General features: G+C 41.4%; 1 protein-coding gene across 1 annotated transcript in view; it reads right to left on the minus strand.

The window, feature by feature from the left end:
* SMG6 (SMG6 nonsense mediated mRNA decay factor) overlaps nucleotides 1-14,210 on the minus strand; it is a 245,408-nt gene that overhangs the window by 10,603 nt on the left and 220,595 nt on the right. The window contains exons 14-15 of the mRNA XM_088454996.1: nucleotides 13,699-13,875; nucleotides 6,739-6,882 (exon numbers count right to left, since the gene is read on the minus strand). Of these exons, the coding sequence (XP_088311122.1) occupies nucleotides 6,739-6,882; nucleotides 13,699-13,875 (321 nt within the window). The remainder of the gene's footprint in view (nucleotides 1-6,738; nucleotides 6,883-13,698; nucleotides 13,876-14,210) is intronic.

Below are 14,210 nucleotides of genomic sequence, written 5' to 3' on the forward strand. Positions count from 1 at the left end.
GTCCAGAATATTTCCTCCTCGAGTAGGAACCAGAATATTTTTATAGAATTTTGGCAGAACCAATTTTATATCCACCCCGTTAAAATCTCCAGCCACAACAAAAGCCCCTTCCACATAGGCAGATTGTAACTTAGTCAGGGCCTCATATAGTAAATCCAAGGCACACCCCGCATTTGCCTGTGGGGGAATATAGACAGCCATTATTATCTAGGCAAATAAAAAGGTCTGCACTTAATCAAAAAATATTCCATAACCTCTGGGCAGAATGACTCAATAACAATGGCGTCAGAGCACCACATACTATTTACATAAATACAAAGGCCACCGACTCTACATTTCCTGAGGCTTGCGAACTATGTGCCCTAAATAGAGTCATGTTTTCAAAGCCAACTGCAGCGTCTTGGACAGCACTATTCAGCCAGGTCTCTGTAAATACAATAGTAGAGCAGTTCCCAAGGTAATGTTTATTTGCAACCTCCACCTGTATGGCATCCAGTTTGCTCGGAAGGGACTGTACATTAGCCAGGAACAAGCCTGGCAACTGAGGGTTCACAGGACACAGTCTTAGTCTCACCCCACCAGCTCTCTTTCCACGCTTTTGCCGCCTATCCCTCTGTGGGTGCCGTTTCCAACGGCAACCGCTTGTCAGGCCAAGCTACCCAGCTGCATTTCCAACCCTGGCCCCTTCCTCCCTGCCCATAGTCCCGTCCATATTCATGACCCTTCCCCTCCACATCACCCACAGCAACAGTCTCCAGGGGGTCAGCTTTAGCCTTACCCACTTCTTGGGCTATTCGATCCCCACCACAGCTCTAAGGCTCCCAGCTACCAGCTGCAGCATGCACCCGCCACCCCTGCTGCATTTCAAGCCCTCCATGTACAGCTGGGCACAGGGCTTCACTCCTCAGAGCAGGGCCGACGACATCAGCAGTAGCGTCAGCAACCACCGTGGCCACGCTCCCAACAGCAGCATCAGCGGCCCCAGAGGCACCTGCTCCAATCACAGCCTCAGCCGTCCAGGGCATGACGGTCTTTGCTTCCGTCCCCAACCTGCTCAGTCCCGAGCCAACACCACCGCCTCTCCCCCGCAGTAGGGATGAGAAATCGAAAGAAAACATTGGAAGTACCAATGTTTTTAACATTGAATACAAAACATTATTTAGATACAAACATTGGTTCTCTGGAACTGATGTTAACCAATATTTTCCGATGTATTTGGGTTTTTTAAGCAAACTCTATACTTACAACATATAATAGACTAATACACTTAAAATAAATCTTAGTCTATGGGTCATATTCAATATGGGGCGAAAAGTCTGATTTTCCCGATACTTACCTTTCTGCAGGGTCCCGTTTTCGCAGCTTTCAAATTGAATATGGGGATAAAGCGGGCGTGCCCGATACTTTATCCCTGTAAAACCTCCAATGTGGAGCGAAAAGTCCAGCACAGACTTTTCGCTCCCATATTGAATACCCCCCTATGTCTCTCTTCATGGAGGCAAACAGTATATATTTTACGACCACAGTTGGCGATTACTGAAAAATCCTAGGATGCCGCCTGTATCTGTTTGCTGCATTTTATTTAATTTCTCTTGTTGCCCATTCTGCCAGACTTTACTTTCATTCTGAGCCTACTCTTTAATTGTTTTCTCTGTCTATATCATCACACACTCTCTCTCTCAGCTCCTCACCAATTATGTCACTCCAGACACTCTGTCATTGCAGTGAGTGCCTGACAGTGACACTGTGAGACTGACTGCTCAGTTACCAATAGCTGCAGCAGCCAGACACCCCAGCAGCCAACCAGGGCTCACTGAGAGCAGCACCAGTGACAGTGAGCCAGGGGTGGGACTGTCCTATGTGCTGCTGCTAACTGGCTGACCTGAGTGTCTTTCACTCTGTCAGCCACCACCCCCTGAAGCAGCATTCATGCAGCAGTAGTAGCCTAGTCAGTGTTTTGTACTCTCTTCTTAAGTTGTAATTGAATATAAAACAAGGAGAGTGTCAGCTGGCAGCCCAAAGCAGTGACAGCACCAGTGTGTTACAAAAAACAAAACAAAAAAAACATTGGAAAAGCAGGGAAAAACATCGGCGGAGAAATCTTGCAATGGTGATGAAACATTGGATCCTAAACATTGCAGGGTTGAACATCGAAACCATTTGACCAATGTTTCCGATGAAACATCAAAGGATTCCCATCCCTACCCCGCAGACAGAGTAAGACTTCCCGGGAGTACACTATCCGCGGCTGGCCGGGACGGAAGCCGCAACATAAAAACAGCAATATAATAAGTCAGTTTGTGTTAGAATAGGTAAGCCGTCCTCACTCGCCGCAATGTATGAATATTTTACACACTCAAAAAGTACCGTACTGATCTCCACTACATGTTCCAACACTTTCCATTTACAACATTATTATCCGGTGTTAAAGACAACAAAACACAGATGAAGCTTGTCATAATTACATGGTGTACAAGTTATACCACAAGCAAAGTATTTTCTCGAATATCGGTTTTCCAAAAACACACTTTGGGGTATGTTTACTAAAGTGCAGGTTTATAGAAGTGGAGGTGTTGCCCATAGCAACCAATCAGATTCTAGCTAAGTCTAGTGTAACTCACTGGTTTCTTGTTCACTTATTTATGTACTATGTAAGGCGCTGCGGAACACAAAGGATAATAATATTCTAGAAGCTGCTAGATAAATAAGTAGAATCTGATTGGTTGCTATGGGCAACACCTCTACTTCTATAACCCGCACTTTATATATACACCCCATTGTCTCTGTTTATTATTCCTTACTTGTGAAAGTGAAAATTTCTGCCCAAATTTCACCGTGCTTTAATGTAGCTGCAAAAGGTAGGAATAAAAGCGCAGCCGCCATTAGTATTTATTGTAGGTGTAGTACAAAATGTCTACATGGATGTTAACCGCAGCCTAACCCTAACCTGGACTGTTGCCATTCACAATGTCGATATTATGTACATGTCGGCATTGCGAATGTCATCATTTTAACCATGTAGACATTCTGGTATCGACACACTGAATGTTGACAAAATGACTGCATAATGTGTTATAGGCTACATGCAAATACAAGGCAGACTGTGATAATTGGTGCTATCCCAATATCATAGTGACCATATTACTGGGCTCATAAAACAGTGGATTGTACTACTTTAATTTTACTGGGGTGTTACTTTCAGACCTAAAGCAAAATAATGCGTAGTACCCACCAGAGAACTGAAAGACAATTTATAATGAGATAAAAACGAAGCAAGTTTTCAACACCACACAGAACATCTGTAAAAGTAATTATCCCCTGATATCTGGTGAGTGTATGCGGTCATTGGCATTTAATGTATAACAATGTATTCCTGGAAGCCCACAGGACGATGATCTTCACAATAATCCTGAACAGAAGACAGACAATGGACTCTCACTGCTGTGTACCTTCCTGCTCCCCATTTACACAGACAGCTTGTGATATCAGGGTTTACAGCTCCCCGGGAGACTGAGGGGGAGTGGAGGCAACACAGACCACTGTTATATCAGGAAGATAAAAGACGGTACAGAAGAGACTTCAGAAAAGGCCCCAATTACGTTTAAAAATGCACTCACACCTAACCTTTTCCTGTGGCCTCAGTTATGGCAGCACTAGGTGCATAATGCAGAACACAACTGATGTGGATAAATGATCCTATAAGCACAGATGGAGGTGCATGCCTCTGCTCTGCCCTTGGTACACTCATCGGTAACCTAGGTCTGTGTCTAGGAGTCCAGGCAGGTGCAATAACCAGAAGACATACTATGCTGCAGGGCCGTAGCTAGGGTAGTGCGGCCAGTGCCATCGCACAGGGTACCACAGGTCAGGGGCGCTGTTTGGGCCTGTGAAATTTCTGTTTATTATCATTCTTGCTTGTAGCTTCCTCTTATTTCATCCCCAGCATCTCCTGGTCTCTCCTATCTCTTCCCTGGCCCTTCCCCACGAAGCCATGGCCCTTTTTGGATGCATTATGTCCCTTTGAAAAATGAGGGGGGTGCCAATGCTCTTTCTGGCACAGGGCACCAAAGAGTCTAGTTACGGCTCTGCCATGCTGTTCTCCCAATACCCTGCTTGGCATAGCTGCATTGATTGCATACGTAAATCATGTGAGTGAGGGGAAACCAGCACTGATTTGTACATGTGTCACTTTTGTGCGTCGGAAGCCATTTATTACTTTGAAGGAGAGTAACATTTCTGATGATACTGTCCGCCAATGCTGAGCTATTGCAAAAATCTAGTACTTTGTGAGTGAAAATGACCATGCGCGATTCTGTAAGGCAAGGAACGCCCTTACAGGTTACACTCATTACACATCAATAATCTCGCTCTATAAAACAAGGTCTCATTTTTGCACTGTACCACTAAAGTTGTAATACTGGTACATTCACTCTCCACTCTTACAAAGGAGCATCCTCACTTCAGCTAACTCTTCCCACGTCGTGAGCAAACTTCTGCTCCTCTGCAAACAGTCTTTCTCCATATACCCACAGGCGGCAAATGAAAGCAAAGTGTTGGGGTCCACGTCTGCCAAAGAGTTGTCGCCACACTTCTAACATGGTGTGGCCATGCCCCATTTAGCACCACTATGAAGATGCCTGGAAAACACATGGCAGGTGGCCATGCCACCATCAGGGTTGCCTAGTGCACACGTTACATGGGGCAAATCAGAGTTGCTGTATATGCCAGGTGGTACTTGGTGCCTGGGGTAAAATTACTAAGCGTTGCTTTTCAAAGCCGCCGAGTCTTTGGCCACTGGATTTTGAAGGGGCAATAATATTAAATAGAAAACCAGGTGTGTTTAGTAGGTCTTTATTGCCTCTTTAAATCCAGAGGCCGAACATAGGTGGCTTTCAAAAGCGCTGCTTAGTAAAATGTATCCCTATTTTTAGTGTGGATCAGTCAGTGAAATTCAATTAAAGCTCATAAGTTGAATTCATGGGATATTCAATATAATTTTTTAGTACGTTAAACTGCAAATCAGACTGAGCTAAATATTGTCTAGGGTTAAGGGATGTTGTAAAGTATATGCAGATGTGTTCACATACATCTAGCCTTCTTGCACGTTGAACAGCCCTTCTAGTCGCGCCATGCTGTGGAGCGACACTGTAGCACAGTGGGTACCGTAATGGGCAAATATATGTGGTCTAACCTTAACCCTAACTGAATTGACCCTAAAGTGTGCACAAAATGTAGAGTAACCTAATAGACCGTGTATGGAATTTTTTAGCTACAATGTACAAAAGGTTAAAATAGGCCTTTAAATATTGGATAAACAATTAGTCATTAATGTGATTACCCAATTTTATGGATATAAAAGATTTCTTTATTGTTTAATGAGATATGTGTCTTTAATGACTGCATTGTGGTGCTTCAAACAACAACAAAAACATATTAGAAAAAAAAATAAAAAAATTGGATAAACTTAAATTTAATAACAGCTTGAAAGAGATGAATGTAGTTTATTTTAACAGACAGCATTCATTTACAGCACTCTCTTTACCCAGGCACTGGTAAGTTCTGATTGTTAACTTCATATTTCAAATGGAATATCCCGCTACACATATAGGGCCTGAGTCAGAGTTGGACGCAAAGCAGTTCACTTAAGTTTGCTGTTATTTTGCACAAATCGACAAAATACCTATGATGTTGCTCGGCGCATGCGTTCCACGGTGTGCGTACAGAGTCACAAGACTGATTAAGCAGCACTGACTGCGCCTTTTGGAATCTATTCGTGGGAGGAGGTTTAACAGGCGCATGAAGCTATTCCGTCTGATGGGCGTGTTATAGGAGTGTTATGGGAGTGTTGCAGGAGTGGTTAATAACTCAGTTTATTAATCCTGTACATTTGAGGCCCATGCTCTGATGGAGATGCTGCACGTAGCATAGGGCTGGTGTAAGTCCCGATGGTGCTTCAGATGGCTGCAACTGCAGCCGCTCAAAGTGGGCGTCTCAGCCGTTGTGCATTCAGGCGCACAACTGCACACCATGGGAAGGGACGAGATTATGACATAAAACACTAACACGGTTGCAGCAATGACCCCCATAACCTTCACACAATGCACATTATAAGCCTGGTTTTGCATCCTTGAATTTACAGATGGTTTAGGAGTTCTCCATTTTACCTCAGTGATCCAGTGCCAATTCTATAATAGACATTGGGTGGCTATCATGGCCGTACCTATATCTATAATGGGTGCAAGGTGTGCCACTCCAGGGGGACCACACCACACACCCTGCACTTGTAGTCTATACTTGCCTCTCCACTAGCGCGCTGAAATCACCTGGAATATAGAGCCATTTTCTCTTTAACCTGTGTATGCGCAGCACATGGAGCATGTACCAGCGAGACAGGAGGGGGCCGCATAGACAATGCAACCTGACCCTGATGATGATGATGATTACTAAGCTTTATTTGTATAGCACCTGCATATTCCACTATACAATTGGGACAAATAAGTAACAAAACGACACCGGTTGTTAACAGATAAACCGAGAGATATGATCTCACACGCTCACAATCTACGTATGGTCCTTAACTCATTAGCATAACCAAAGACATTTCAACAATAAAACTGCACCGACTTCATTGCCCTGATGTTGTGTCAGGATAGCGACTGTTTACTCCAAAACCAGAGAGGCTCATCCAATTCCACAGATAACCCTTTTCCTCCACCGTACCCTCAGCACCGTGGTTACCTGAATCTTCTGCTGACGACGTTTCTGCTCCTCCACCTTCCTTGCCAGCGCTTGCTTCTTGGCGCGCAGCTCTTTGAAGTCGTGCTCCGCCCCGCTGCTTTCAGTCTCAGAATCTTCTGCATACTCTTCTATCACCACATCATCCTGGTTTAAAACAGTTTTATAAACAGTCAGGACGAGGTTTACTGTGTATCACTTGCATGAAAAGTACTCAGCACTACCTGAAAGCTTTCTCTCATTTATCAGCAGATAATATTTCCATGTGTACAGATTTAGGTTTTTCATGGTGCCGCAGAGCACAGAACAACAGAAAAAGGGAAGGCTCTTGTTTTGGTGCACTCTATGTATATTTAATGAATTTAAAATAGAACTTTTATTACGATATATAATAAAGTATATACAAGCCTAATTAAGTGTTGGCTCGTGATTAGGACTACAGAAATTTACGTATAACAGAATGTGAAACACATAAAACTATAAAATTCAGGTGAAAATATATATCTCCTTATAATTTCCAGAAACGTTAACAGTTATAACAATATATGTAGATCCAAGTCACAGAGTCTCCATTCAATCTTTTCTATATCAATGCAATAATTGCCTGTTTTTATATTGTGACCAAGCCTCGCCTGAGGTGAAACGTGCGTTACTCCTGAGGTCCCGACGATACACAGGGCTCTCTCCAGACATCGCTGTTTGATGTAGCAAGTATTCTTTCATTTTATGACCACACAGGTACCGCTTACTTCTTAGTAGGGACGCAGGAGTCTTCTTAGTGGGACGCAGGAGTCTCGGGTGTATTTTGTCCCTGCAATGCCTGTATGAGACATCAGTGACAATCTAACTCCCCCTAAGAGACTACCAGTGACCGCTGTATCTATCTTTCAAGGAGCACTCTCTCTCTCTCTACTCTCTCATTAATAGTCCTATCCCCAGGAAGACTATTAACAGCAGAGGTAAGGGGACACTTGATGCTCCTCTGTTCTATGCATATTACATTTACATGGTAGAGCAATATATCATCTCTTTTTTGCTAATTTATTAGATACCTATACATGCAGTAAAAGGATGTTTTGTTTAAAAGACATAAGTTGCAATGAACCCTAAATATTGATTTATATCCATGAGGATAAGGGTACATTTTGTGTTATTAACTGTGCATAATGAGACTATTACAAACTCGCTGGTAATTGATCTATTAAATGCTTGTTTAGGTTTTTCTTATATGTATCTCCTCAATGTTACTTATAAGCAAATCCAGATATCTCTTCATTGCAATAAACCCTCATGCTGAGGTATATCTATGAGAAGAAGGATACATTTTATGTTATTAAATGTGAATAATAACACTAATGTAAACTCACTAAGAATTGATCAAACACCTCTAAAGTTGTGTATATGTTTCCTATAGGCTTTGACAGCAAATTCGGACACCTTTTTTGATATGATATAATACATGTGCCTGTTTTTTCATTTTCTGCATTTGGCCTGTCAACAATGAATGACTTACCATTGTTGAGATGCACATTAATACCCATTTTATGTGTGTGCTATAAGTTTGTGTGTCTCATTTTTGATACAATTTGTTTCTTAAATACAAATACCTGATGTGCGCATATGACAACTAAAACTTCAATTGTGAAGTAAAGTGAGACAATATAAAAACAGGCAATTATTGCATTGATATATAAACGATTGAATGGAGACCCCGTGACTTGGGTCTACATATATTGTTATCACTGTTAGCGTTTCTGAAAATTATAAGGAGATATATATTTTCACCTTATACATGGATGGGAGGAGTACATGATCAATTTTCGCTCATGTATTATACTTTTCTCCTTGCCATATCTACTTCTTTGCTTGAATTTTATATTTTTGTGTAATTCACATTGTTATATGTAAATTCATGTGTCTTTTTGTAGTCATAATCACGAGCCAACACTTAATTAGGCTTGTATATACTTTATTTTATTATATATCGTAATAAGTTATATTTTAAATTCATTAGATAAAAAATATACATAAAGAGTGCCCCAAAACAAGAGTCTTCCTTTTTTCTGTGCTCTGCGGCACAGTGAAAAACAAATTTGTATACTGCATATATTACACTCATGGGAGCACCACCAACATCCTTACAATTATATATATTTATCTTGTAATATGTAATACAGGTTGAGTCTCCCATATCCAAATATTCCAAAATATTTTTAGCATGACTGAGAAAGTGAAACCTTTGCTTTCTGATGGTTCAATGTATACAAACTTTGTTTAAAGCACAAATTATTAAAACTATTGTATAAAATAACCTTCAGGCTGTGTGTATAAGGTGTATATGAAACAAATTAATTTAATTATGTACACAAACTTTTTTTTAATGCACAAAATTATAAAAAATATAGTATAAAATGACCTTCAGGCTATGTGTATAAGGTGTAAATAATACATAAATGCATTGTGTTTTTAGATTTGGGTCCCATTCCAAAGATATTTCATTATTTTATGCAAATATTCCAAAATACGGAATATTCAGATATCCAATATCCCTGGTCCCAAGCATTTTGGATATGGGAGACTCAACCTGTATATGGTTGGCTTCTATTATCTTCAATCATGATTATTTCCATTATCTCTTATGAAAAACTCCTGTGCGGATTCATCCAAACATAGATAATATTTCCATGTGTCCAAACAGCAAACTGACATGTGTGTAACACGTATGCAAAATAATTTTCTGCGAGAGGCAAAAGGAGGCTTAGAGATGGAACACCTCCTACACGGTATTAAGCCTTATTCAGCCATTTATGCATACAGCAGTACATCTACATTTGGCTCCTAGAACTGTATTAATTGAACATGTGAATGAAACACACAAAACAAACTGTTTAAACATTATCAAGCTGGATCTCAAACAGACAAATTATTGGATCTAGCCAAAGCAGTTGATTATATATGGCTAAATGTGTTTTAAATACATTTTTAAAGAACCCGTTGGTCAGATCTGCATTTATGGTGCATCTGGTCAGTAGAGAAACTGCATATGTTATGTGGACTCTTCCTATTCTGATTGGTTTCTTGACACTGGGAGCCCCATACTAGAGGAGAAATGGACATACTGCCATGTCTTTACAATTGTACTTCTATGTTCACCATATTCTATTATGCTAATGAGCTAAAAGTTAACACCATATCATCTTACTTCTACAGAACATAAATAATGCTGACTATCGGTATAATTTTTCCCATGTGACGTAGCACTCCATGGTAATAATAAAAATTGTTCTGTGTGAATAAAATATAAAAACTGCAAAAGTGTTTTTCCTTAATAAATCGCAAAGCATAAGGCTATTTTATAAGGAATAAAAATAATATTTTCACATCTTAAATAAAGTCACTTAATAGAATGAGGTTATAAGTTCCATTGCTAACAAGGGACCTATATGTGTGGAGTTTGTATTTTCTCTCCCATCTTTATGTGGGTTTTTTCTACATGCTCCAGTTTCCTCCCACAATTAAAAACTGGTAGGTAAATCCACTTTTGTAAAAAATTAGCCGTAGTCTGTGTGTGTGTCCATGTGACAAGAAATATAGATTGTAAGCTCTACAGGTTCAGGGAGTGATGCAATGACTAAATGTTCTCTACAAAGTGCTGTGTAACGTGTGTGCTATATAAAGGTTAATCAATATAAAATGTTTAAAATCTTTTTATATTCTGCCACTTCGACAGAAAACCCACTAAATCAGCAACTCCTACAGAAGTGTCCTCATACATCTAGCCTGGCAGAGTGAGACGCCTGGCAGAGCGAGTGAGTTGCCAGGTCCCTTGCGACTCGGTTTGCGTCAATTGTCTTTTTTTCCATTTGAAAATGCGTTAATTGCAATGCAATGCAATGCGACTAAGACGCGCCAGGAGATATTAACTAATTTAATAAGCGACACTTGTATATCTGTGTGCGACAGTATGTAGAAAAACGGAACTTGGCATGGAAAAAAGACTGCACCTGCTGCATCGTAGCTCTTCGTACATAGATTCGGTCGCACACAGATATACAAGTGGGACATATCAAATTAATCAGTGCAGTCTCTTGGTGCGACTTAGCTGCATCGCATTGCAACTTAGACGCGTTAAACGTTCGGTGCAAGCAAGCGACGCACAGAACCTGGCGCGCGGAGAGGGGAAGTTTGGCGTGACTGCAGCTATAGTGTATGAGGACACATCTGTAGGTCTCACCCCCCGCCACCTGTATTCAAACAGCCGAACATCCTGCCTTCTGGTTATGAGTGCAATAAATAGTTTTTGATGTTGTATAGCGAAGGGGGACTGGGCCCCTACTAAATAGGCATATAATGACAAGCCTCAACGATAATGGCAGCTCATGCAAGTGATGGTCCATGGCTATCCCCTTCCCCAAGCTCAACCTGGGAAGGAGGAAGGCTGCCTGCTCACACACAGCTCATTCTCACTTCCTCGTCTCGGGGCTGCTCATCTCCAGCAGAGGTTTAGAAAGAGGTGTTTCAGCTTATGCGGTGAAAGTCTGTTGAGATCAGGAGTTAAATGTGGCTCCTGGTTAATTTCTGAGAGGTCAAGTGCTAGTCAAAAGGGTATGTAGATTGTGTGTTCAGCTTTCGTAAGATGCTGGGTGCCAGGGTCCCGCCCCCTAACCAAAGGGGAACTTCTCACTTACCAAATGACTAAGGGCATTAACGACTATGTGCGAGTGAAAGGAGGAGGGGACACCCCAGTGTCAGCAGCAGGTCACAAGTTCAATGCGTCTGGGGGCTAGCTCGTGAGAAAATTCTGTCCATTAAACTACTGTTTGGGATTAGAATTATATAGAAGGATAGATGTATTTAAGCAGAACGTGGAAGCGGACATGCAGTGGGGTCCATCTTGGAATTGTTTTTGTTACGGCTACAAGGGAAATGCATTTACTAAAAATAAAAAAATGACTACTGCTGTGCAATATGTGCGGATACATTTTACCTTTATATTCATCAAGCTGAAGATGCAGTAATTCATTTTACATTAATGCAGAAACAAATTCATTTGTCACAGGTGTAAAGTGATGTTGCATGACAAACGTTAGATGCCCTTACTTGGTGGTGGAGACTTTGGTGTGCCTGGCTAATTTGGTTTTATCATATCACAGCCACTTTAATTTTTGTGTATTTTATAGTGGCCAGCGGAGTACATTTAAAAAAATAAAATTAGCTAAGAAGCAAAAAAATAAAGCCCAATAATTACATATTGCAGTATAAAAATCAATGTGACACTAGTGAAATCTGCACTATCACCTAAAAAACATGTTTCCTAATACAAACTCTTCCTACCAGAGACTAGGGGCTGCTTAATGAAGGGGCTGGGTACGGGATCCCAATGGTCACAATGCTGACAGTCAGAAACCCGACAGAGGCATCCCGGTGGTCAAAATCATAACCCTTACCCTAACTGTCCCTTCCGGCATCCTAACCCTCCCCTCCCGTAGCCTAGCGCCAAACCTCCCCCAAGTGCCTAACCCTAACACTTACCATCAGGATCTGTGGGGATTCTGACGGTCAGTACCCTAACTACCTCCCTTAATGAAGCCGGTTATCAGATGAAAACCTGGTGGTTATATTTAATGGAAGAGCCAATCACAAGCCACAGATCCCGCTCACACATGTCCACGGCAGCCATTTTAAAGCTGGTTATAAGATTCAGTTGGTGCAATTCTGCAGAGGCAACTTTAAGAAAAATGATTCCTAGTTGTAACTTTAAAGCAAAGTCTGGTTGCTGTGGTTTCTAGAACTTTGCTGTTAATCGATCTAGGATGAAATGTCTGAATTACAGTAACACACATGCTATTTGTTTGTGATGCATACAAGTGAGAGGGCGATAGGTCTGTCATACAATTTGTGCCTTCTTTAACCAATGTGAAGAAATGAAAGCCCAATAAAAGCTTAACAATTTACATGGTTTGACAAAACAAAGTCAGGCTTTTCTTTCTTCCACACTTAAACGGAGGCTCAGGTCACAGCCAGGGCATGCTGGAATTTGCAGTCCCACCAAAGATTAAGGGATAGAAGTCCTGTGCATAGAACACTTAATTTTAGGCTTAATAAAAAAACCAGGCACAGATAAAACACACATTACCCGGCTCTGTCCTACAGCTGGATCCGGTGGATGCTTGTAATGGTCACTGGGTAGCATACATTGAAAATTGACACCAAGCAGCCATAAAGCTTGGTTATTTTTATATATGTCTGTTTGTAAATGGCTGACCAGACATTGCTATATAAACAATACCCTCTGCAGTAGGACTGGAATATGTATAATACAATAAGACTGGATATCAGTGATTACATGGGGCTGCAGCGCGCAAACAGTGCATTGCTAGCTAGATGCGAACAAGTACATGGGAGGCTGAGTGGTGTTTCTCCCTCAAACTCCTTAATCAGATCAGGATGTGAGGGACAGATTGGGTTCAGTGGAGGGGGTAGTGGGAAGGGTGCTCTCAGTTCTTCCTGTACGTGTCAAATAGACTTCACCCTGCGAGCAGCACCAAGATATACGCCCACAAACTTTATCCCCAATCTGAACTCAGCACCCCTCCTCTTCTCCTCATTCCCCTGTCTCGGCTGCAACACATTATTATTTAAAAAAAAAAAAAAAAGTCTTGAAATGAAAATAATAGCACAGATGATGGATGTGGTGTAGGGGCAGGGACACTCGAAAATACACATTGAGATGATACAAGAAGGAATGTGGATCTGCATAATGGGGTTGGCATGTCTGTACAGACAGAGGGACTGGCACAGGGGGACGAAGGCTACATGTACTTGGCACATCACTTAAAAAACCAAGCTGTCTCAAGAAATAATAAATAAAAACTCAGATTTATTGTCTTTTCTGGGTTGCGTGTATATCTTACCACTGGCTCAGTGGGTAAACCCCAGTCTCCCCCACTTTTTAACCAATACCTGATCTTCCAGTTTGTTTCCCTCCGGGCTTCCTGTTTCCTTTCCTATGGCGTCTGGGACGGGTGCCACTGACACATACTTTCCACCCTTGAATGCCAGCAGAGGCTCTTCTTGTCCGCACAGTGCTTCCAGGAAATATTTCAGTACTGTGACCCGCTTACAATCCGCAGCAATAATCTGGAGGGGGAGAAGGAGGGAGAATAGATAATGAGAAAGGAAAACACTGAGCAGAGGCAGAAGAAATGAGGGCCAAGTGTTTCGTTAACCCTCTGAATCTTTCATACACCATCAGTAGTTAATATGCAGAATGTGTGTGGGCTGTGAGATGTTACTGGTAAATTCAAAGGGCCCTTCGCTAATGTAAAACATTTGTTTCACAAAATAATTCAATGACATCAATAACTAATAAAAGGTATACCAATATGGTGTGTGCAAGGGATATCAAACATAATTGGGTCATAAAGGCAAGAGAAAGGAAGCAGTTTGTGACTACAGGTTTTGTGAGACTACAA

Source organism: Taudactylus pleione, unplaced genomic scaffold, assembly GCF_031769625.1.
Source record: "Taudactylus pleione unplaced genomic scaffold, aTauple2 ptg000040l, whole genome shotgun sequence".
NCBI classification, from domain to species: Eukaryota; Metazoa; Chordata; class Amphibia; order Anura; family Myobatrachidae; genus Taudactylus; species Taudactylus pleione.